Source organism: Bos indicus x Bos taurus, chromosome 19 (assembly GCF_003369695.1).
Source record: "Bos indicus x Bos taurus breed Angus x Brahman F1 hybrid chromosome 19, Bos_hybrid_MaternalHap_v2.0, whole genome shotgun sequence".
In the NCBI taxonomy this organism is placed as follows: domain Eukaryota; kingdom Metazoa; phylum Chordata; class Mammalia; order Artiodactyla; family Bovidae; genus Bos; species Bos indicus x Bos taurus.
This window is the reverse complement of record NC_040094.1, coordinates 7,272,269-7,297,813: the sequence shown is the minus strand read 5'-3', so window position 1 is coordinate 7,297,813 and position 25,545 is coordinate 7,272,269. Positions and strand designations below refer to the sequence as shown.

The window sequence follows — 25,545 nt, the reverse complement described above, 5'->3', positions numbered from 1 at the left end:
AAAATTAAATTCTGGCTATATTACTGAGAGTGATATTTTAATGATACATTTATGAAGCATTCCCTGATGTGTATAACTCTACCCCTATGACCGGTGTCCAGGGCAGGAGTTGACACATGGTTTAAAGTGAATCATGGGATGCTTCACAGTCAACTGGAAAGAAAGGCTGTCTTTTATTGACTCAGTGTGAACTCGGGAAGACGCAGGTGTTTCATTTTCTGTTAGCAGCGATCCTGCCACCAAACACGGCCCAACATTAAAGAAACCTTAAAGAAGGACAGGGTTGATTCCCAACGTCGGTTTGAGCACCTGTATCAACCCCTACCTGAGGCCATGCTACATCTGGCCTTGCATATAAGTGGGCCTAAAATTCCTTTCTATGTTCAGGGCTATGAGTTAGGTCGGATTTCACTTGCAAACCAGAGAGACCTAACAGTCTCATTCGCAGGGAACAAGACAGAGAGGAGACTGCAGACAAGACAAGTATAAGTCATTCTGTATTTATTTGGTATTCAATGCACTTCCCTTCCCAGACAGAAAAGACACAGTCTGAGGTATCCCATTTTAATAAATCTCCCACATCCGGCTTTACATCCTGAATTTTTATACCCTGTAATTAAGTTTTATTACCATCATACAGAAGTGATTAAAATGTTTCCCTGAGATTATAAGGCTGTGCCTTTGTCCACAGAATAACTTTCCTTCCAAAATCCAAGAAAAAAGTAGGAAAAGGGAAGTCTTCTGGTTGGTGGGAGAGGCAGGTAACTTAGATAGAATTCCTGAGAAAAAGGTGTAGAGTCAACCACACCACTAATAAATTTTCCCTGGCTGTGAACTCTTATCCTTTCAATGTCTCCAAACATTTCAGAATGGAAATTCATTTATTCCATATAAAGACATTTTAGCTCAATTATGTGCAAAGCAGCTTTCTGTTAACTGCTACAGTTGCCTTGATGCCTCAGTGTCCAGTAAAATGCAGAGCTAGTGAGGTGTGGACAGCCTTCCCCAGGGGCATATGGGAAAAAGAAAAAGCCGAACATGGATAATGAGAAAAAAATTGTTATCATACTACGCAGTTAGGCCTGCAATGTTTTTCAAAATAGTTTGAAATCAAAACAGCCTATGATCCTCCCCAACTAGGAATGGGCAGGGACTTAGTGGACGATTATCTCAAATTAGGCAATCCAAGTCAGCAAAGCATAAGGCAAATGGACATGAGTCTTCCAGTCTTGGAGCGATGACAGTCAGCTCCGTAGGCAATGCAACTTCAGCAGGAAATCACCCTCGCAGGTTGCAACAACTCACACGTGGGAAGGAGCCAGCTGACTGGGATCAGTCCCTCTTAGGCAGGGTTGTCAGCCCTCCACCCAGCCTTCCCCTAGAATGGCACAATGGAAGGACTGCGTTCCCTACTGAGGATTCCACTTTTTAAGAACAAAGGTTTAAACAAAGGTTTCTTTGTTTAAAGAAACAAAGGTTTCTATAATCTGACCCACATTCCAGAGTGGAGGAAGGCAGTGGGTCCCGGGGTGGGGAGACTGGGAAAGGGAGCAGATGTCAGGCAAACACGCTCGGGGACAAAGTGCTAGAGAGTGTGCAGGCCTCTGAGCACAGAAAAGGGAAAGGCAGGCTGAGCATCGGGGGCCGTCGCACTTCAAGGAACAGCATCCCATGGACACAAAGCTCCCAGCTTCCTCCCCTAGGTTTTCTTGTAGTTCTGACAGGCTTTCACCATGTCTTTCAAGAAGTTAGGAACTCCATTCTGCAAAGGAAAGGAGACTGTCATTTCTATATCCTCACAGCAATGACTCCTGATTCTTGAGGATGTGGCTAAGGTGAAAGAAGATGGCTTTGGGAATATAGATATGACGATAGGGACCCTGAGCAGATTTCCACAGAATGTTGCCACAGATGATGACAGAAGGGAAGATGCAGGACACGGGGTAGGCGGGGGCCACTGTTGTAAGACCTTGTTACATATTTTGGCTTTTGCTAATAAACAGCTAAGATAGTTATGAGAAATCATTTTTTTGAAAGGAAAGATAAAACAGGAAGTGGCATGGCAGGGGAAAGAAATAAGAGCAGACTTGCTTTATAAAATTAGACAATGGTAAGGATTGGGGGGCAAGAGTGGGTATGTCATCCTTTAGTTAAAGTGTTGTTCACTGTTTAAGAAACTCCCCACACATTGTTCTATTTACTCCTTCTCTACAGGGCGGGGTATCTGTCTCCATTTTTAAGGGTGAAGAAATTGATGGTTTCCCTAGATCACACAGTCAGAAGCAGGGCCAAGATTCAAACCATCTTGTGTTTGATTCAAAGCCTTTTCACTCTCCCAGGGAACTGGTGAGCCCTCTCGCCAGTAAGTAGGACCTTACAAAGCAGGCTGAATGGTCAGTATGATTCTAGGTTCTAGGCAGTCTCGAATGACCTGGGTAGCACTGGGGTTCCCTCTCCTTACAGAAAAGCAAAATAACCACAAAGAACCTGGAGACTTCTCCAGGCTTGAATATGGTTGGTTGTCTCCCGAGCTAGGTCAGACTAACTCCTCCATGAGCAGATACAGGGTCCCCGGCACCCTTGTTCCTACAAGGAACAGGCTACTGTTTGGGAGGTTCTGGAAAGTGATCCTGGAGGGGTCTTGGTGCAAAGCAGGTGGGGCTGGCATTCCTTCTAAAGTTTGTCTTTTGTCCCAGCCTCTATCCTGGGTATTGGCCACCACAGACCTAACATAGTCCATCAACCAAGCAGTTTCATAAAAGAGCATCATGAGGCCTGAGATAGCACATCTCTTCAAGCTGACAGCCCCACAGGCTAAGTAAACAGCTGTCAAACACACCACCCATCGTGCTTCCTGAGGTCTCACCTTAGCAGCCCAGTTAATGACCCAGGACGGAATCTGGCCACCTGGATTATCGAAGTAATACATGAAAACTAGAGAGAGAGAGAGAGAGAGAACAATTCAGGAGGGAACCTGTTAGGAAGATACATACAAACCTTGCAAACCTTCCACTTTCATATCCATCCCAGAAAGTAAGGATGCAGGTTATACAGGCCTCCAGGAGACTGTCCCCTCTGCCTTGCCTTGCAGGAGACTTACATAGAAACATTGTGGAAAACAGCCAAGGCACCTTCTGTGGCTATTTATTAATCACCTGGCAAGTGATACACTTAGACACAGTTTCTCATTTAATTATGGCTCTCATTAATTATATTAATCCTAAGAAGTTGCTAAGATTAAACCCCCATTTATAAATGATGAAGTGAAGATTCAGAAGAGTAGGATGACATGCCCAAAGTGGTACATCTTAACACACATCACAACTAAATTTAGATTTCGCCTCAGCCTCCAGTCCACACCCACTCCAGGTCAGCAGGTGGCTGCATGGAACTCCTGCACCCACTGTCTCTTCTGAGGCTGGAACTCAAGGCAGACAGGTTCTGAGTCCCTGGGTTTTTGCTGAGGAGGAGCTGCCTTGCAGAGGTGGTCCCACCAGCCCTCCTGCCCACCCCTGTCCAGCTTGTGTATGTACAGGACCTTCCCGAAGTGAGTTTTGAACTTTCTGATTCCCTTGGGTGTCCTAATTTCATCTAGACCATGCAAGAGTCAGTAAAGAATGAACTGATCCACATGCTAGTCTACCCAAGCTTCTGGGGGTGCACTGATTCGCTCTTGTTTCTTTTGACCCGTGGCCAGCCTCTGACCTCAGGGAATAAGCATGCTGCATTTTCCATGCCTGCAGTCAGTGCAGTCTTCACACGGCGGGCCCTGGCAGGCACCCCAACCCGTGCCCCCTTTTTACCTTTGCTCCCCTTCTTGCCATCGCTCTGGATCGCCAGCCTCTGCTTGTAGTGCTTCACCCGGATCACACCCGACTTCTCTGGAAACTGCGGCTCAGAGGTGCTCTGGGCCAGGATCACGTGGACCTTCTGCCCTTCAAAGTCCAGCTCTTGCCGCTGCCGCACATAAACATACTACACCGCAAGTCAAGGCTCAACAGCAAGGCCTACATCTCAGCTAAGCGGAAGGGAAGCCCACAATAGAAACAAAGGCACATGATTCCACTCCTCCACTCGGTGACTACTTCCTTGCTCTGTTAGCTCAGGTCCTGCCCTGTCTGCCTACCCACTTACAACAGTCTGGCTCCTCCCACCTGGTGTTGTCATTTGAGAGGATGCATTACCCACTGGAGATTGGTTCCCTGCCACTTTAATTATCTGGGGAACCCACTCCTCCTTTCTCCAAGAAGGCAATGAGATCTCAGACGACTGGTCACTTATCAGCTGTGTCATCCTGGGTGTGCTACTCAACTTTTCTGCTATTGGTTTCCCTCTACAGGAAAAAAGGGTAACACTGCCCTGCAGATAAGCTTGGTGGGAGCATGGGAGAGAGACTGAAGCAGAATCTCACTTACTAGACAATGGGGTCATTGCTCTCTGTCCTCCCCCAAATCATTGACCTCTGGGCACAGAGGACGGTCAGCCAAGGGTGCTTACACCTGGCAATCATAGGAAGACGCATGAATAACCAAATAATGAGTAGGCAGATGGCCTCACTGGGTCTGGTTCACCAAGCATCACAAAGCCATTTCATCTCAATAAACACTCCCAGACCAGCCACTATGTCTATGGCACTATTAGAGGGAAGGTAATTCAATTTTAAGAAACAACCGGAGTCACCACTTACTGAGCCCTTATCACGTACATATATCATGGACTTTATGTTTAGCATCAGCTTTGAAACTGAGAACATCACTGTGAATTCAATATAAATATTCCCATCTTATAAATGATGAAATTGAGACTCAGAGCAGTAAAGAAAGTTGCAGAAGATCCCACTGCCCAGCTGATGTGACAGAGTCTGTATTTGAACCCAGATGAGGCTTCAAAACCTGGTGAAATTTTCATAGCTGCAGAGGGCTCAGCTCTTTCATACTTTCATTGGACTTTCCAATGGTGGAAATGTAGGCTTCATAGTAGAAGGAATTAAAGCTTAAAAATAATCCGAAAAATCAGTAAAAGTATAATACAGCTTCACTTACTGCAGCAGCCACGGCCACGGCGGAAGGCTGCTCAGAGTCTCTGCGGCAGCCACAGTGGTCTGGCCCTCCTCAGGCACGCTGCGGGACGTCTGTCGCCCCCACACGCTATTCCCTAGCAAGTAAAGTGCTTACGTGTTTTCAGGAAGGGATGATGTTGCCTTAGCTCTGCGTTCCCTCTCTCCCAAGCATTCTATTTTTCCCTCAGCAAATACTGTCCTACAACTCGCTCACTTCACGTGACAGATATCCCCTGACACTCACTGCAGAAACAACTTGATATATTAACTGAAATTTCACAGGGTTCTTACAGCAGTTGGCAGGTCCAGTGTGGCACCCAGGCTATGACTGGAGAACCACCCGTTCACTGAAGCCCAGGGAAATGAAGGGCCTTTTCCAAGGTCACACAGCAAACCAGGAGTGAGCACACACTCACCCTGGGAGCCTTCCCTCCAAAACTAATGTTCTTTTCTTCTACACTGTTCTCTGTTCTCAAAACCTGAACAGCCCTGTAGATACAAAGACTGAGATACTCATGGGCTTGTGTGGCATTGGAAAGACAACGCAACAGAACTGCAAGGAGCCCCAAGCATCTGCTCCCTAGAACAGCCCCCAGCAGGGTCCTGTGAGGTCAGAGGGGTGGGTTTGCTCTGGTCCAGATCACCGTCTCTGGACACAGCTGGACCTGGGTCCATGCCTGTGTCTGCTGCCCGTAACGGTGAGACCCTGGCGAGAAGCTGAGCAGGGTTCTGAATGTCCCTCTGCCTGTTCTCTTCCCTGTCTGAGGGGGACGTTGGCTCCTAGCCTGCACAGTTTTGGCAGGATGAGAGAAAACCACGTAAAATCTCAGAGATTAAGTAACCACAATTGGCTGAAATACATACCACCTGTATGCAAACTACCTAGCCAAGAAATAACCCTTTACGGAGTCTGTGATGTGACCAAGCCAGGGTACAGCAATCACACAGGAACAATACCCACACACATCCCCACGCCCCCTCTCTTTCCAGAGCACAATTTTTCAGGAGTATACAGGCTTATAGAATGTTACAGCTGGAAAAGATTCTGGCAGTCATCCAGTTCAGTGGTTTCCAACCATTTTTTTTTTTTTTTAATCTCCAAGATCCTTTATTTAAAGGATCCTTTACGGAAATTTAGTGTGTAAGACAATCAGCTGCTATGATTGAAGAAAAGAGTGAGGTCAAAATCACACCTACCCCCACCCCTATTCCACCCAATCTGTCTACTCAGCAAATGTTCATCAAACCCTCCTAGCCTGGCCCTAAGGGGGCTTCACAGAAGCCTGGAGTGTCAGCTAAAACTCCCCACATCTATTCAACTGCTTCATATCATAATCGAGGAGACTGAAGGGGCAAAACATAACACACAGTGTCCAGAGGCAATAATCGGGAAGGAGGGGAGGTGGAGAGAGCTGGAAATGTGGCGCCTGAGTTCAGCCTTCAGTCGGCTGCTACGTAAGTCAGCCTCTGTTGCCTGACTTCTCTGGGTCCTGGCTTTCTCCTCTATAGACTGAGGGAATGTACTGAATACTCTTTGTGAAAAGTTGTTCTCAGATGCCCAATTCTGTGGCACAAGGGCTTCCCAGAAAAGGTTCAAAAAAGTATAAGCCACCCTCCTGTGACCCCAGTTAAAGATGCTCCATGTCATCAGGCCCGGAAGTCACACTCTGAGATCTCTGAAAGCCACACAAGAAGGGAGAGCTTTAGCAGATGCTTCTGCAAGACTCAAAGACAACGCTGTCAACACCTGCTGGACACGCCACCATTGGGTGACGGTCACAGGGCGAGAAGCACTTTAGAAAGCTGAGTCCCGGTGCACCTCTGGAAAGGATACATCTCTGTTAGACATGGGAAAAGGGTACTTCACTTGCCAGTAGACCACTGTTTCTCCACTGCATTCTTTTTCATAGAGTTCTAAGAAAAGAAACAAGACAAAGAAGTTACTGAATCTGGACGTCTCTTTGGTTTCAATTAAGAAAAAGCTTTGATATGCTGCCGACCCTTTAGGGATGATAAAACACTAACTCACAAGGCACAGAATTCTGGAAAAAGTCTGATAGATTCATTACCACTGAAAGCGTGTTGCCAAGAGGCAGAGTCTAATAGATATAAAAATGCCATAAAAATAAAAGAACCCAACAAAAGTTGTTCGTCATATAGCACAAACAGTCTCAAAATTCAGTGAAACCAAATTAGGAGTTAAAATTTAAGGTTTAAAAATCAGGGTAACCACTAGATGCTGAAGCTGAAACTCTAATACTTTGGCCACCAGATGCGAAAAACTGACTGATTTGAAAAGACCCTGCTGGGAAAGATTGAGGGCAAGAGGAGAAGGGGACGACAGAGGATGAGATGGTTGCATGGCATCACCGACGTGATGGACACGGGTTTGAGTAAACTCCGGGAGTTGGTGATGGACAGGGAGGCCTGGCGTGCTGCAGTCCATGGGGTCGCAGAGTGGGACACGCTGAGCGACTGAACTGAACTGAACCACTAGATGTCACTAGATTACCAACAGTTACACTGTTGTGCCCTTACTCCCCTCTTTGGACTTCTTGACTCAGTACATGTGTCCTGGGACTAAGCCACCCAGTCTGGTGTGTTCAGTTGAGAAACGAAGGTTCCAGAGAGTTCCGTGTCCTTCCTAAAAAGCTAGGAAGTGGCCTAACTGTGCTAACTCTAAGTTTCTTGCCTATCTCCCATGCTGCTTTCTGTCACAGTTACAGGGACCAATCCACCATGCTATTGCATGCAAATAGCATCAGCAATTGGAGGGAGATAGTAAAAGAATGCTATGAAGTGTACAGACTCTGCCCCTAAACTGTGTGGGGTGCTAACTCTAAGTTTCTTGCCTATCTCCCATGCTGCTTTCTGTCACAGTTACAGAGACCAATCCACCATGCTATTGCATGCAAATAGCATCAGCAATTGGAGGGAGATAGTAAAAGAATGCTATGAAGTGTACAGACTCTGCCCCTAAACTGTGTGGGAAGCTTCTAATTAACCATTTAGAGAAGAAGCCAAGCCAAGTCCACTGGAGGAACCAAAAGAGTACCTTTAGGAGATACTGACTTTGGCAATGTGTTAATTAATTTAGCTTTTGAAATAACAAAATCTATTAGAAGCAGACCATGGGTAAAGAGCTTGCCAGTCCATTGGTCCAAGAGGCTGCAGATGCCCTTGAAAGGAAGGGAATGAGTGGATATCTGCTGCTTTGCCTGCTTGGCTTTGACTCCCCTGTTCTTGTACCAGCATCTCATTCTCCTTCAGAGCATCACCTTTCTCTTCACTATGTAGTTTAAGCAGAAGTGACTCAGTGATAATTACAGGGCTGGGAAATTGAGCCAGACATGGCCATGGTGATAGTTTAGGGAAGGCGTATGTGGACAAGACTTGGCCACTCCTGTAAGTTTAGGCCAAAAGTGCTTTCATAAAGGCTGTTGGGTAACTCACAGATCTAGGACTAGAGTTAGGTGAAGAACCTCAGGATTACTCCAGAGAAGTCAAACTACTGCTGCCTCTGGACTTTATTCCACAGTGGGGACATCTGATGCCAAGTATCACACATCAGAAACTGCCAATGTCCACAGTACTTGACTGAGCCATGGCTGCCAGGGAAATGGACAGGGAACACCTGCCTTCACCCTTGAATAGGTGGGCATCACAATTCCCCCTACATAGGAAGCCTATTTGATAACACTAAGCGACCCAAAATCATGATAAATGTCCCCAGTACATAAGCGCATGATCGATGCTGAGGCAATTAGAGCCTGTCCTGTGACTCTGAATGCAATGAGTGGGAAAATTCCTATTCCTCTGGGGTGATGAACTTTGTTAGAATGTAAGCCTGCCTCTTCTGGTGGCATCTTTGTCATGACACAAGAATCTGCCCTATAATGTGGTCCACACAGAAGGAAACAGAGTAAAGCTGGAGAAATGAAGTAGTGAATGCAGCTGACCTGGAACAAGACACACATCTGTTTCCAATGTCATAAACCAAAGCAAAAAAAGCTTTTTCCTTTTCTCACACTGGCATTTGTTACCTTTTGTTTCTTGCAACCAAGATTCCTGCCCACAGCAAGGCTCTATCAAGGTCTCTGGCCCCCCGGGCTAGCTGTATTTATTTCACTGTGACTGACTGGGATGGCAGAAACTACTCCCCGCTATAAGCGGCAGGAAGATCCTCTATCTATCGCTGCTCATAACTCTCAATTACTTCCAGGGAAAAATCGAACCCTAGCCTGGTGGCCAGCTTAGGTCCTTGGGGCTCTGGGCCCACCTTCCAGCCTAGTTCCAGATTCTGCTCCCCAACTACTCAACAGCACCCAAGTGCTCACAGTTCTCTAACATTTTATGTTGTTTCATGCCTTCTCTACTTTACTCATGCCATCTCCTCGGCCTTGAATGCCCTTAAACCACTCAGCCCCTCACCTCCTCACATGTATATACATATATATATATAATCTTTTTGCTTATAAAACATTGATTCAACCTCTAAAACAAAGCTTCAGTACCACCTTTTCCAAGAAGCCTTCCACGATCACCTAGGTTTATGGGATGACAACAAAACTTAAAATAAGAACAAAACAGCCCTCAGAGAGAACTGGAGAGTGACTTTAATAGTATGCAAGGAACAAACCCTGAGAACAGCAAAGTCATATTTAACTTAGCACTTTAACATGAGTTTGCTAAAATTTAAAATGAAAAATATAGTAAAGTTATACCTTTTGCTTACTAATGGCTAGAATAAATAACACGGGATTCTACTTTCTAATTGGTTTTTAAATTAGAGTGTCACTCACCTTTAACATATTGGTCCCACTGTTTCCTATAGGCTAAGTCCATATAGACGTCTGCAAGCAGATCTGGTAAGCAGTCCTCCAGAACACCAAAGACCTTATATGCGTACAATCCAGTCTGCTACAAAAACAGAACAGGCAGAAACAACCTGTTGATCGCCATGTTAAGACCATACAGCATCTGAAAAGCACCTGTTCCTGTAACACCATTATTGAGCACTTTCCCTTGGTCCTGGTGACACAATGGTGAAAAAGCAGATGGGAGCCTGTCCCCATCGGTCCTATATATCCAGCCTTTGGCATTGGCGCTGGTGACAGCTATATGTTACCCTGGCAATTAAAAGAGGGTTATGTGGCAAATGGTGCCTGAGCTGCAGGGGGAGCAGAGCTAGCGGTACCTCCTATCTTACCAGGTGTTCAGGAAATATCTCCATGAGGAATTTATCTGTTCTAAATGTGTCTGTTCTAAATGCTAGAAGGAGTTCAGCACGGGAAGATGAGGAAATCCCATTCCTGGCTTGGGAGAGGGCCCTTAGGTTGACAGGCTGGCTTACTCAGGGAACAGAAAGCCAGGGGTTCCAGAGCACTGTGATGAGGGAGAGCTGTAGCAGCTGAGGCCAGAGAGGTAGCAGCCCTGGGTCCAAAGGGCTTTGAGACTCAGGGTAAAGGGGCCAAGATTTTAGTTTAACTACTGTGGAAGACCAACTCATGACTTCAAACAGGGAAATGACTTTAAATGGGGGTGGGCAACCTTTAAAAGATGATTCATGCTGCTTGGTAGAAAATAGATCATGAGGGAGCATGGAGACAAGTCAGAAGACCAGGGCAGCAGTCCAGAAAAGGAATGATGGTGAGTGGACAGGGAGGCAACAACAGTGATGGGGAGAGGCCAGAGATTTAGTGACACATTTTGGAAGTAATATCAGTAGGAACTGCCGACAGATGGGCTGTGGGAACAGACAGAGCAAAGAATTGAGGATAATTCTTGGGGTCTTTCTTGAGCAACCAGGTAGGTGGGAGAGGAGGTTCTTTGTGGGCTGTGGGGTAACCAAGAGCTCTACCTTGGGCAAGTGGAGTTGGAGATGCTTATAAATACCCACATGGGTGTATCATATAGGCAGCTAGCACCCAGGATTCAGCCTACTATTTTAAATAACCACGGGCATAATGAAACCCAACACATTGTTTTACCAATTCCAAGACACAATTTTTCACTAATCGCTTTTTTTTCCTGTAAATGATTTATGTATAAAAGAAATGAATGGGGAAAGAAACATTAGCTTTAAATCATACTAGTCCCTTTTATTCAGAAAAAGGTCATTTCTATATTCTTAATTACAAGAGATTCTCTTCTCTTCATGTTAAGCTCCTCTGCAAGGGCTCTGGGCTAGAGTTGGTGACATTATACATTTCACTCCGTACAGTGGCAGCTCACAATTCCTGGCTCCCACCTTGTCAAAGGATCTATTATTAAGATAAAATCAGTGGCTCAGATTAATTTCAGTGCAAAGGCAAACAAACAAAAATGAAACTTTTAGACATACTCGTACTTTCAGGTGTGAAAGCAATCCTTTGACTAACCAAACATGAGTGAACTTCTCTTTTTAAACACTGTTCCAGAGAATCATGTGAAGTCAAGGTGTCAACATGGAGAGTCTTTCTAAAAATCCCAAGGTTTCAAGGGTCTCCTGACTCAGGTGGGATAAGTACACCCCAGTCTGGGAATCTCAGATGTACATCAAAGTACCTGGCAGGTAATGGAAGGTAAAATCAAAACTTAATTCATAAGGTTTCAGCTGTAAAAGTATGCGGCTCTACCAAGGGTTTCCAACCAGCCAATGACAAACTGGTATGCCTTACCCACTATGTGCTGTGCCATGGATGCCCCACAGGAAGGGCCCTCTCCCCTCAAACTCGCACATAGGAAGATAGTGAGGGTTTATACACAACACACATCTACACCCACACACACTTAAATCAGCACCGACAGGCAGAGAGACAATGTGCTTCTGTGCAGGAATATTGGGTCCCCATTTTTCTATACTATTAATCTTGGGTCTAAGATGAATATTGGGTCCAATATTAATAATATTGTGTCCCCATTTTCTTGATATGGGCTTCCCTTGTGGCTCAGCTGGTAAAGAATCTGCCCACAATGCAGAGGATCCCCTGGAGAAGGGAAAGGCTACCCACTCCACTATTCTGACCTGGAGAATTCCATGGACTGTATACGCCAGAGGGCCGCAGAGTCGGACACAACTGAGTGACTTTCACTTTCACATTTTCTTTATATAGAGAAATATCAATAACCTCAGATATGCAGATGACATCACCCTTATGGCAGAAAGCAAAGAGGAACTGAACAGCCTCTTGATGAAAGTGAAAGAGGAGTGTGAAAAAGCTAGTTTAAAACTCAACATTCAAAAACCTAAGATCATGGCATCTGGTTCCATCACTTCATGGCAAATAGACGGGAAATAATGGAAACAGTGACAGACTTTCTTTTCCTGGGCTCCAAAATCACTGTAGATAGTGACTTCAGCCATGCAATTAAAAGACACTTGCTCCTTGGAAGAAAAGCTATAACAAACCTAGATAGCATATTAAAAAACAGAGACATTACTTTGTTGACAAAAATCTGTCTGGTCAATGCTATGGTTTTTCCAATGGTCATGTATGGATGTAAGAGTTGGACCATAAAGAAGGCTGAGTGCCGAAAAATTGGTGCTTTTGAACTGTGGTCTTGGAGAAGGCTCTTGTGAGTCCCTTGGACTGCAAGGAGATCAAACCAGCTAATCCTCAAGGAAATCAGTCCTGAATGTTCATTGGAAGGACTGATGCTGAAGCTCCAACACTTTGGCCACCTGAGGCAAACAACTGACTCCTTAGATTCTGGGAAACTCCTGATGCTGGGAAAGACTGAAGGCAGAAGAAGGGGACGATGGAGGATGAGATGGTTGGCTGGCATTGTTGACTTGATGGACATGAGTTTGAGCAAACTCCAGGGCTGGTGATGTACAGGGAGGCCTGGTGTGCTGCAGTCCATGGGGTCTCAAAGAGTCGTACATGACTGAGTGACTAAACTGAACTGATTTTCTATACAGTGAGCAAAAGGGATAATTATGTATGGAAAAAATGATCTTCTTAGCTTCCATGAGTTAGCTTTGGTTATCTGGATGCATTAAGACAAAATGTTTCCTGGAATTAGTTCCCTTTCCTTCTGAATGCAGTTTCTGCTCTTAGTGACTTCACTCCAGTAATACCACAGAAAACAGAAAGCTCTCTAAAAGAGAAAAAGAGAGTGATGCGACTTAAGTGAATACCCAAGAAGGAACTACTATGACGACTGCCTTTAAACAGTCCCTTCACGGCAGGACTGAGAAATGCCGGAACACCAGAGAAGCAAAGTGCTTGGTGACACCTTTGCTAGTCCATCCATAAAATGCTCTTTTCAATCACAGAGTAGCCCCACTCAAATTCTGGGTCAAAGCAATTTTTACCCCTCATTTCTTTCAAAAGAAGGGGTTTGTTTCAAAAGAAACAAACTCACATTTTCATGATGTCTCTTAAAAATGAAATGTTCATGATTATAAAAGTAAGTCATATTCATTGAGAAAAATTAGAAGATGCCAAAAATAATAAAGAAAACTAAAACATGTAACTTCATAATCCTCAAATACCAACTGATAATATTTCACATATTTTTTGAGTAAATAAATATTTCTGTGTGTTATAAAATGGGAGTAAGATAGTATAAACAGACTGTATTCCTATTTTTAACTACATCATTTTGAAACTGAGTGATCACAGCTAATTTTATTATTCAGTAAGTTATTTCTGTTTCCATATATTTTCACAATTATGAACATTGCTGGAAAACTTATTTCAAATGGACAAAACTGGTTCATAATTCTAACTTCTTCATTAAGCAAGCAAAATGCTTCTTCAGAGATAAATTTTAGGGTCAATGACATTAACATTTTAATGCTCTTTATACTTTTTATAAATCTTTAAGAAAGAATTTTACCTATTTATACTCTCACTGGTAGCAAAGAAGCATCTCACCAGGACTGGGTACCACTGTTTGTACAAATAATTTAGTAGAAGGAAGCATAAATCTTAGTTTTATTTTGGCAATGTACTGATGTGTAATTCTCTTTCAAACTAAAGATATAAATCTGGTGCAAAATTTTTTGCAGATATGTTTTGAAATGTTCTAAGATTTCAATGAATGACTCTAAACAAGTTTATGCAAGAGGTGCTTGGCTTTTCCTGAAGGTCCTCCAGAAAAACACTTCTAAGAATGGCTCAATTTCTTTATCCAAAGTAAAATGCAATGCATGCTTTTCTTTTTTACATTACTTTTAATTGCAGTATAGATGATTTACACTGTTGGGTTAGTTTCTGCTGTACAGCAAAGTGAACTAGTTATACAAATATCCACTTTTTTTTAAGACCCTGATGTTGGGAGGTTGAGGGCAGGAGGAGAAGGGGGAGACAGAGGATGAGATGGTTGGATGGCATGCTCGACTCAATGGACATGAGTTTAAGCAAACTTTGGAAGACAGTGAAGGACAGGAAAGCCTGGCATGCTGCAGTCCATGGGGTCACAAAGAGTTGGACACAACTGAACAACTGAAAAACAACATACTTTTCTAATGACCCACTGATTACAGGATACTGTAATTTCCTACACTACAGGTGGTAAAAGAATTATTCAGTGGTAGATAATCAGTTAATATCATGTGTAGAATATAATTCCCAGAAGAAACAGGATATTCATTATAGCATATACTCTCTTTCTTACTAAGAAAATTGCACAGCTGATCTCTTCTATAAGTAGAGGCAGCCATAAGACAATACCTTCTTCTTTTGAATATGGGTATGATGTCTAGAGCTGAAGTAGCTATTTAGTGATTCAGTTCAGTTCAGTTCGGTCGCTCAGTCATGTCCGACTCTTTGCAACCCCATGAATCACAGCACGCCAGGCCTCCCTGTCCATCACCAACTCCCGGAGTTCACTCAGACTCACGTCCATCGAGTCAGTGATGCCATCCAGCCATCTCATCCTCTGTCATCCCCTTCTCCTCCTGCCCCCAATCGCTCCCAGCATCAGAGTCTTTTCCAATGAGTCAACTCTTTGCATGAGGTGGCCAAAGTACTAGAGTTTCAGCTTTAGCATCATTCCTTCCAAAGAAATCCCAGGGCTGATCTCCCAGAATGGACTGGTTGGATCTCCTTGCAGTCCAAGGGACTCTCAAGAGTCTTCTCCAACACCACAGTTCAAACAATAAAAATGAGAAAGCACAGTGAAAATATTCAGAGTTTTACTGACATTGCTGATCAACTGATTCAACGCCAGCAACTGCTAACGTCTGGACTACTTGCTGCTGCTGCTGCTGCTAAGTCGCTTCAGTCGTGTCCGACTCTGTGCGACCCCATAGATGGCAGCCCACCAGGCTCCCCCGTCCCTGGGATTCTCCAGGCAAGAACACTGGAGTGGGTTGCCTCTAAGTGAGAAATATAAACCCCTCTTTGGGGACTTCCCTGGTGACTCAGCTGGTAGAGAATCTGCCTGCAATTCAGGAGACCTGGGTTCAATCCCTGGATTGGGAAGATCCCCTGGAGAAGGGGATCTGGAGTATTCTGGCCTGGAGAATTCCACGACTGTATAGTTCAGGGGGTCTAAAGAGTCGGACACAACTGAGTAACTTTCACTTTCACTTTTCACTTGTTTAAGACTTTGTTAATCCAGTTGTCTGTTACTTGCAGCTAAAAGCAATCCTACTTATTACAAGTGGTTCTGATTGAGAATTTTATTTGAGCTCTGTGATCCTGAAAAACAACAGAGATTAAGAAACTCTCCCATGCTTTGTGTTTCAAAAAACATCTTATCGCAAAAGAATCACTTTTACACACACACACACATGCCCTTTGTTTACCTATCACAAGGCCAGACACAACACTTCTAAATTCCCTTTGACCGTCCCACAAATGCTAAGCTACTAATTCCAAGGATCAATAGGCACAAAATACTTGCTAACCAAACTAGTTAAGCATCTCCTTCCTCCAGACTCTAAATTTTGGCCCAGCCTCAGTCTAGGCAGCATCCAGCCCTGCTGAGAATGAACTGGCCTCAAGGTAAGATATTCTGTTCTATTCTCTAGCAGACCACCTTCACCTCACTTCCCCACATGCAGCTCCAGTCTTGCTGACTCCTCTGTCTCTGTTAAAAAAAAAAAAAGACCTTTCTGCCTCTCTCCTGAGAAACTCACAGATCTTACGGTCAAAGTATTCTTCCTAATACAATGTCCTCCAACTCTAAGTCCAGGTTTGCTTCTTATTTGACATTAAAGTAGACTGACAAAACAGTACTGATCAGACTTCTGAACATTTCCAAACATGTAAGACTATGTAATTCATTAAAACAGTACAAAATAGTACACTATGTAATTCATTAAAATAGTACAAAAATACATAACCATCACTGAAACGAATAGTTAAGAAAGAGAAATAAGAGATAATGGACACAATTAATGGACATTAAACTGCAGCATATTTAATTCTGCATAGAAATCTGAAACTTCACACACTCTATTACAGAAAGTTCCACCTCCTTCTACTATGTACCACAGGAAAAAAAAAAAAAAAACAGCAACAACCACCATGGGCCCACTATATTCTTGGGCCTGAGAAAACAGTCAGGCAAGGTTTACACTTGGCTTTTCAGCTTGGAATGGATTTGCCTTGGTGATCTGTCAGTGTCACTACAGCTGCCATGCATTCTGCGCTGGAAGCTGTCCAATCACTCTGACCTAACTCTTTCAATAATATGAACATTCATTTCTCTAAACACAGTGCAGGTTCCAGTTTTAGGTTCACTATCTTGTGTAATCTCAACAGAGCCCTGTGGTATCAACAGGGACACTGGTGTCATGTCCCTAGGACATGAAGCTCAGAGAGGTGACATACTTGCTCGAGTTCTACAGTTAGCTCTGGGGACAGCCAGAGAGAGGAGGACACCGTCCCCTTCTTCTCCCCACGACGGCTCCTAATATGCCTCTACTCTCTCTGCACACTTGCTCCAAGCCACTGCTCCAAACGACAAGCTAAGAATGTCAGTAAAGACGGCACAGGCTCTCAGAGCTGGAAGGAGTCTTAGATCCTTATGTAAAAAATGACAGCAACGCATCAAAAGGCAGCTGATGACTCCTGCTGACAAAACCTGGATGGGAAACTTTCCTTCCAGTCCCTAACCCAGTGTTCCTGCCCCAGACTACCCAGAAAAATGCAAATCTGCAGAGACACCAAGTAGCTTGGTGGCTGTCTAAGACTGGGAATGGGAACAGGGGATGACTGCAAATGGGGAACAGGTTTCTTTGGGGATGACACAAATATTCGAAAATTAGACTCGGGGAAGGATGTGTGACTCCATAAACTTACTAAAAATTAGTGAACTATACACTTAAAATGAGTAAATTTTGGGGTACTTAAATGATACCTCAAGAAATACAGCTGTTAACATTAGAAGAATTAGGAAACTCACTCAAGGTCACACAAGTAACAAGCTTGACCTGAAGCTCATTGGTTGCAAAAGAACCTAGACCTGAAGCCAGCAATGTGATGGCAGAGTTCACAGCCTGTGATCCCGCCTCCAAGCGTCACTGGCCTCCTCCAACATATTATTAGAGAAATGACAAGCCATCAGAGTAGACAGAGCTGTGGCCAAGGTGACCATGTGATTGACCATTCTAGTGGACAGTACTGAGTGAAAGAGCGTTGTCATATGTTTCACCAGGACAAGCGTAATGCAGGTCTTGAAGGGTAGAGTAGAACTTAGATCACCCTACTCACAGCAAACACCATTTAATTTACTAGGGGCTTAAAATGTATCCTCTCATTGGATCCCTGGCACAACTCTGGCAGAAAAGGAATTATCTCCAGCTTACAGATGAGGAAGCTGAGACTCAGCTAGGGCCCTAGGTTCATAAATACCAAAACCTCAGAGCAAATAAGAATCAGAACTATATTTTAGACCAGGAGTTGCTGAATCTACCATGATATTTTTCACAGTCCACAAGCTAACAATAGTTTTTAGATTTCAAAGTGGTTATGTAAGGAAATATACAGCCTTTTAGTCTATAAAGCCTAAAGTAGTTTCTATTTGGCTCTTTACAGAAAAAAAAAATTTGCAATCCCTGCTTTAGACCATTGCTGCCACCACTTCTAAAAACAAACAGTCCAGAAAAGCTCTGGATTACTAGAGTCATACTGCTATTCCACATGCAAGAGAGGAATCTTTGCATTATAAACCCCAAATATGTTATATTTTATTTTAAATCACATGTGGGTTTACCATTTAAGCTCAGACCACTCTTCAAAGTAAATCTGCTGATCTTGAGCACACCATACAGGATAAGCAACAACACTCTTAAACAAAACATATTCAAACTCAGAAAACCAAAGAGAAAAAGAAAATCTTAAAAGAAGTTGGCAGGAAGCAATGAGCGATCACTTTACTTAGAGGAATACAGATGATAATTATAGCAGATATCTCATCAGAAACCACACTGCAAAAAAAAAGGGGGGTAGGGTGAAATATATAATATTTTTAATAAAATAAATCACTGACCTAGAATTCTATATCCAGTGAAACTGTCCTTCAAAAGTGAATAAGAAATACAAACTTTTTCAGACAAACAAAAACAGGGAATTCATCAGCAGCAGACTTGGCTCTGGAAGAAATGTTAAAAGAAGCTTTTCAGGGAGAAAAACATATGCTATAGGTCAGGAACTCAGGTAGACATTGCATAAAAGGTGCCTGTTTTATTGTCTTGAAGTTTCTGGAAGGTATGAACTTTCTGTCTGATGAATACGTCAGGCATCACCAAAATGCAGGCACACAGTAAGTTCTGAAACACTGCTTGAATGGGTCATGAAGCAGTATTTTGGAGGTTTCTTCTTACTAGGGTGTATTCAAAGAGCCCCAAACCAGCTGTGCAATACAAAGTCTGACTTACACCCGCAGACAGGCATGGGGGATCCTGCTCCCCACTCCCTGCTAAGGCATGCCTTCAAATCTTGGACCAGCACCTTGCGATCAGTCAGCATCTTCATGCTGCCTCAAACCACTAGCTCATCCTGAGAGAAGTGAGAAGAGAGAGAGATGAGGCTCCAACATTATCTATCCAGTTACACTGAGGGGCGATGGGGCAGGAGAGAGACAGAGAGAGACAGAGAGAGCGAGCAGACCTGCACCAGTGGCAGCAAGTAGAGGAAGGCTGCACATGCTGCTCAGCTTTAGCCACGGTGGTCCTACCTACTAGTAAATATGGCTTCACAAGTGTCCTGAATGCATCAACTGCTCCATCAGTCATGTTGGTACCTGGGAAAAGGATGGGAGAAGGATGGGAAAAGGGAGAAGAGTCCTGTCACCCAGAAGTGAAGAGGTCCATGATGCAAGTTGGATTATGATCCCATCTGGGAAATCAGAGTGAAGCTTCTCACCACTGAGGCATATCTGTTTCCCTGGCAGTTTACTTTCTGCTTCCTTCCAAAAGGCCAAGCTATCTCTCGATGCAGCACGGCTGAACCTAGTTTTCCAGTAAGGCCAGGCTCTCAGTAGTTCAGTAGGGCAACAGCACAGGAAAGAACAGTCCCCGGGAAAGTACTGTCTTCTCTTGACCAAACTCACTGATGAGAAGACCTTTGTAAGGACAAAGGCAGCCGCTTCACACAGTGCCAGACACTTGGTTTCAAATCGTAAGAAGTCAAGCCCTCAGTCAGATCTCTCCAGACCAACATTTTCTTGGTCTAAATCAATGATGTGAGCTCTGCATGCCAGTTTCACACCATCTACAGGCAGGTCACAGTGTCTACTGGCATAGAATCCAGCCTAAAGCTCCAGGGAGACCTGACTGCAGATCTCTGGGAAAGCTTTTGCAAGTGACCCACAACCCTTCTCTCCCAGGGAACCTTCTCCCTGCTGTTCAGTGGACCACATCCACTCCCAAGTGGCCACTAATTGAAAAACCAGGAAGAGTTGGTCTTCAAGTGGACGTTACTTTCACCTTAAGATATTCTTCCTTTTCACTCTTCCCTCTCCTGCCTCCCGGTGCCACCACGTGGGGTGGTGCAACTTGAGCACCATGTGAGAAGCTCCCCTTACTTCAGTGGTTCACAAAGTATAATCCATGGAGCTTCAGTATCACCTGGCATTCGGTAAAAATAAAATGTTAAAAAGAAGAAGGAGGAGAAGTAAAGAAATGTAAAGCCAACTCTCAAGTCCCACCCAGATCCACTGAATCTGAAATGGAGTAGGATATTAACTGTGAATTTTAACAGGCTTTGCAGATGAATGTTAACAGGCTTTGCAGATGAATGTTAACAGGCTTTGCAGATGAGTCTAGTGTATGCTCAAGGTCAAGAATCACTGCCATGGATCATTTCGTTCAATGTTTGTCAGAAGCCAATGATCCTAAAAAGCAAGAATTATACTTGTTTTGCAAATGAGGAAGCTGAGATTTTAAAATGAAATAGCAGCTGTCAATATCTCCCAAGTAGTAAGCGGGCCCTGACTCCTGGCCACTCTCCAACACCAGGTTCACCCTGGTCCTGCGTCCTTCTGGCCCCTCCTGGAAAAGGAGGGAAGGTCAGCCTGGCTCTGGAACTTAGCACTCAGCGTTCCCTCTACTGCAATGGTTTATAACACAGCATGCTCATTAAAATTTCTTGGGAAGCTTTCACATGAAAAAACAAAAAGAAGCAACAAAAACATATTTTATTTTGAAGCATTTCAAACACACCAAAGTAGACAGGACAGAATAATCAGCCTCTAGACGAAAGGGGAACTTCTCAAAAGGACCATCCAAGCTCCACTTCAACTCTGTTCACGATGGGGCTCCAATAGGGCTGAGAGGTGACCTGAGAGCTCCCCAGGCAGCTCTTGAGCTTTGAGGAACACTCTCTGGTCCATTTCTCCTCTGATATTGGCAGGGCGCAATCTCTTCTTTCATTTATATCTCCACTCAATTGTTAACTTCTGGAAGAGGGTTTTTCCAGATTCCCTGTATCTAAAGCACACCTGCATATCCCCACCTCCACCATAACATCTCTGTATCCCTTCATCCCACTTTACTGTTTCTGTAGCATTTTTCAGCTGCCATTTCATTATATACTATGTTTATTATCATCAGTGAGTACTGTTTATTGTTTAAGAAGCTCATTCACTGAACCAGCAGCTCCAACTGCCTGCTCCCTGCTTCTGCCCAGTGTCTGTCAGGGCACTACCACACGGGAGGCAAGCAGTGAACATCTCCTGAATAAATGAATGACAGCGGAACAGAACAGAGACTGCAACTCAACACTGTCTGCCTCCAAAATCCATGCTCTTTTCCACAGCACCACATAGACTAGCATAGCACACAGCAGTGTTGCCCTAGCTTGGCTTTCATGTCAGTTCAGTCTTTGCGACCCCATGTACTGCAGCACGCCAGGCCTCCCTGTCCATCACTAGCTCCCGGAGCTTACTCAAACTCACGTGCATCGAGTCGGTGATGCCATCCAACCATCTCATCCTCTGTTGTCCCTTTCTCCTCCCTCCTTCAATCTTTCCCAGCATCAGGGTCTTTTCCATTGAGTCAGTTCTTCATATCAGGTGGCCAAAGTATTGGAATTTCAGCATCAGCATCAGTTCCCCCAGTGAATATTCAGGACTGATTTCCTTTAGAATTGACTGGTTTAGCTTTGCTTAGCTTGGAGAAAAAGAATGTAGTTCTGAATTGAAGCAAGCTATTTGGTACTGAGTTTATCCAAGTACACTGGTTCGTGTCTAATTACTAGCTATGAGGGCTTGTGTGGCTCACTCTGGGTCTTACTGCCATCCATAAAATAGAAAAATAAACCTGTCTCTACCTATCTTCTATATTTGTTGAGAGGGATAAATGAAAACTTACGTGTAATAGCATTTTGTATATTAAGGGGCCATGTAAAGATAAGTTAGCACTACACTTGGGGAGAGAAAAAGAAGGTGAGAACAAGGAAACAGAGTAGGCAAAGAAAGCAGGAAGAAAGAAAAAAGAAAGGGTGATGGGAATTGGACAGAATGGTTGCAAAGAGACTTTCTAAATCTAAAATTCTGTGATTTAACAGGAAAAGAGAAAATGGAAAAGTATCAAAAGTAGCCATTTGTCAAGAACAAGATTCAGAATTCTTCATGTCTACTAAAAAGAAGCCACAATCTTTTTTAGTTTAAAATACAATTTATCTGTCATACTGCAAACTCTTTCAAGTAGCTCTATGCTTATGTCAGTCTTTTCAAATCATGTGATGGTAACTTTGTTAGAGCATCATTTTTAGATCATGATCACACCTCCCTGATTCAGACTCACAGCAGGTTATTCCCTGTGGAACAGCCATCCAGGTTCAACTGGATAAAAGTCACTGAAAAGTCTGAGAAGGGGGCCTGTCTGATTCTTCTTATTCCATAAATTCCAAATGGTACACCCCTGATGAAACAGCTAATATGCTTTGTATGCAAACCATGATGGACTGCCTTTACCATAATCAGGACATTCATCCATTGAACATGTCCCTTACTCAACAAAGATTTAGCAAGAACTTTGATGAAAAGGGTTATTTTTGTATGGGTACCAAACGTAACCTTACTGAAACAAAATCAAGCATTTCAAGAAGCCTTATCAGATTATCTGTCTCACCTTCTGCTCATGGGTTTCACATTAACAAGAAATAGGAAGAGACAGGAAGAAGCAAGGGACTCATTCCAGCAGGGTGGAAATCTGTAGATGGTTATTAAGAAATAAGATGAATAATGTGTCTCTTTATGGGACTGAAGGAAAGGTCTTAATGCAACTCCATCAAAAGTCAGGTGGTTCAATAAGACCCTCTGCTAGTCCCCTAACATTAAAGGGCCCCAAACAAGTCCACTCTGTACACCAGTCGGAAGAATTGAAAAAGCCAGATGATAACAATTGCAATGAAAAACCTGACCTGGAATGACCTGGGCAATAGTCTGGTATGTAAACCAAGGTGAACATTAACAGAGGGGCCAGGATTTTCTGGTTGGACCTCCAGTCAGGGACCTGGGGACCCAAGGCCATATGCACAATGGCTCTAGGCAGGAAAGTGTGGGGAAGAGGAAACAGAGTCACATAATATCAACAGCATGCATGGTGGATGAAACCACACTGGATCACCAGACAGAAGAGGGCACAGGGTGTTAGGGGAGATAAGTGCAGGTCTAGGCAGGGTAGGACAAGCCGAATTCACTGGACGTGGAGTGGCATTCAGAAGACAAGATTTACTAACTGATGGATTCAAGGGAATTCTCTTCCAGGAGAAAAGTAAAGGATGGGAGTCAACCTGGAAAGAAAATGCGGCTCTAGCAAAATGGGTCAGGCAGCAAATAACACTGGATGTGCAACTAAGGCTCTAGGAAAGGGCTCACACCTGACACAGCAGGGTCCCTAGACACTGAATGCACGTGCAGATCACAGTGGCCATGGGCAGTGGCCCCAGCCTAGCTGCTGGGGCTCAAGGCCACGCCTATGGCCTCCAACTTACGGGAGCTCTCTGGAAAGACTTGTAGCTTACATCAATGTACTACAACTGCCCTCATGCCCAGAACAGGTGGAAATAAGACTTATATCATGGTTCAGAGGGATAGGAACAGTTCTGAATACCCATCCTCCCCCCAGGAGGAAGGTGGGCCCTGCTCCATGTCAATACACAATGGAAACAATACAAAGCCAGACATTCTGCCTCAGCTCAGGCAGCTGCTGCTGTGGGATAAAAGGCACAGCCCTTCAGGGGACGTGAGGGGAGTGGTCAGGGCTGACAGGAGGACAGGACCGGTGTGGAGGAGCCATGGGCCCTGGAACAGCCTAGTCCCCCGAGCACAGCCCACCTGGCATACTTGCCCTCTCAGAGTCAGTGGAGGAGTGTATCATAGCGTAGGTCTGGAGCTAGAAAGCTGAGTTCAAACCCCTGAGTGAGTCTTGAGCCATCAATTTAATCTTTCCATATATCCATTTCCAAATTGGTAATAAGGTGATAGTCCATATAGTGCCTGACAACATGGCACCGATGTGAGGACTAAGTCAGTGCCGCAGAGCACTTAACCCTGCCTGGAGCATAAGACAGCATGCAATGAGTAGGCTATTACTGTAGGTTTTATTTTTTACGTAATCAACAGGGCCATTGGAAGGGGCATGATAAGATCACAATCTTTTTCAGGTGCTTGATTTCAGGTGTGCAAGATGGAAGGGAAAGGGTGGAAGGCCAAGAAGCGAGTCAGAAGATCACTGCAATTCTAGGGAAGAGGTTGCACTCAGAGTGACAGGGGTCAGGGAATAAAGGGAAGGGGAAGGGGCCAGACATCAGATACATCTGAGCAGTGAATTGCCAACATTTGGCAAATGCCTGGAAGTGGCCGGTGCGGAAAATGAAACAATTTTATCCAGAAGATCAAAGGAGTTTTTCTGAAAACATGTCCATTTTTGCAGCCAGGTAAATGCTTAAACGACACTCAGAAATTAATTCTTCCTGCTCTACACTGAGCTTCCTGCTCATCCTGTTGTATCCAGTGAGGTGGGACACAGAGACTCAGAGTTCCTCCCTACTCTAACAGTTTCATACTCTGGTCTCTGCCAGGAAACCGGCACTTCACTTCCCTTGCCTAAAGGCGACTTTTAAGCTAGTTACCACGCAGCAGCTAGCACACAGAGCAACCCATGACAGGCCATCATTCCACCTGGCCGGTTACCTGGTTCCAAAGTCCTGCCGCCACACCCGCAACTCCATTCCTCCTACCCTTCAACTTTTCCCCAGACTTTTTCTCAGGTTAAAGCTATTCGGTGCAATTTACAAGCAATGGGGCAGCTCTCCAGGGAGCAAGTTAGTGAAATGACTAGAGTCGACGGTAGGTCCCTTCTCAGCAACATTCCTCACACCACACATACCACCCTGAACATGACTCTCTGAAGAGCCCAGTCGCTTTTCTTCCTGGATTCAATCTTAACATACTCCCCGCCACACAGATACCACTGGCACCCACCCGGGAGAGAGGCTCACGTCCCTTGCAGGCAAGTGGGTGGGGCTAAGCAAGAATCCGCTGACCCACGTTTTCACGCTGTCATCAACTTGTAACAAAACACTTTCCCTGTCCGGTCCCCCCACCCCCGCCCCCCGGGAGCACCCCCCACCCTGCCCCCCGCAGACGGCCGCCCGGCGGTCCTCTGGGGGGCGGACAGCTACCTGGTCCAGCAGCCGGTAGACGCTGATGCCCTGGGTCTCCACCAGCAGCTCCCAGGCGGCCCCGGAGAGTGCGGGCCGCTGGAGCTCTGCGCAGGCCTCCCGGAACTGCTCCTCCGAGAAGGCGCCGGCCCCAGGATCCATCCTTCCGCAGCGGCGGCCCCGGGGCCCGGAAGGGAGAGGGGACAGGCAGGGATCGTGTTCGGAGGCGGGACGAGAGAGTGGCCCAGAGCGACTGGCAGGGACCGGACAGGGACGGGGACGCGGCTGGGGGCGGGGCCTCGGGAGCTTCGGGGCGGGGCCTATAGGGGCAGGGCCTCCAGGGGTCGGCCTGGAGGATTGGGCGGACCCAGGGCTGCGCGGGAACGCACAGCAAATAGAACTAGAGAAAGATCGGACTTAATCTGCATAAAGGTG

At 44.9% G+C, this 25,545-nt stretch overlaps 1 protein-coding gene across 2 annotated transcripts; it reads right to left on the bottom strand.

Moving 5' to 3' along the window:
• Positions 1 to 484: 484 nt before the first annotated feature.
• On the bottom strand, positions 485 to 25,403 carry LOC113878492 (phosphatidylcholine transfer protein). Of its 2 annotated transcripts, XM_027519636.1 has the most exons (6): positions 25,132 to 25,402; positions 9,862 to 9,979; positions 6,894 to 6,973; positions 3,804 to 3,975; positions 2,867 to 2,934; positions 485 to 1,762 (listed from the first exon to the last, which is right to left on the bottom strand). In XM_027519636.1, the coding sequence occupies exons 1-6, from the start codon at positions 25,270 to 25,272 to the stop codon at positions 1,700 to 1,702; spliced, it is 642 nt and encodes a 213-aa protein (XP_027375437.1). In that variant the 5' UTR covers positions 25,273 to 25,402; the 3' UTR covers positions 485 to 1,699. The 2 variants fall into 2 exon arrangements, with proteins under 2 accessions (XP_027375437.1, XP_027375438.1); XM_027519637.1 differs by lacking the exon at positions 2,867 to 2,934 and having other exon boundaries at positions 25,132 to 25,403.
• Between the last annotated feature and the right edge of the window lie 142 nt (positions 25,404 to 25,545).

Excerpts from the sequence above, each read along its gene's own strand:
- LOC113878492 (XM_027519636.1), bottom strand. The coding sequence starts at position 25,272 with ATGGATCCTGGGGCCGGCGCCTTCTCGGAGGAGCAGTTCCGGGAGGCC. Across the intron at positions 6,974-9,861 it reads GTGGGACCAATATGTTAAAG|AACTCTATGAAAAAGAATGC; the intron begins GTGAGTGACACT and ends TTCTTTTCTTAG. Across the intron at positions 3,976-6,893 it reads TTCCCATGTCTAACAGAGAT|TATGTTTATGTGCGGCAGCG; the intron begins GTATCCTTTCCA and ends CTTGCGGTGTAG.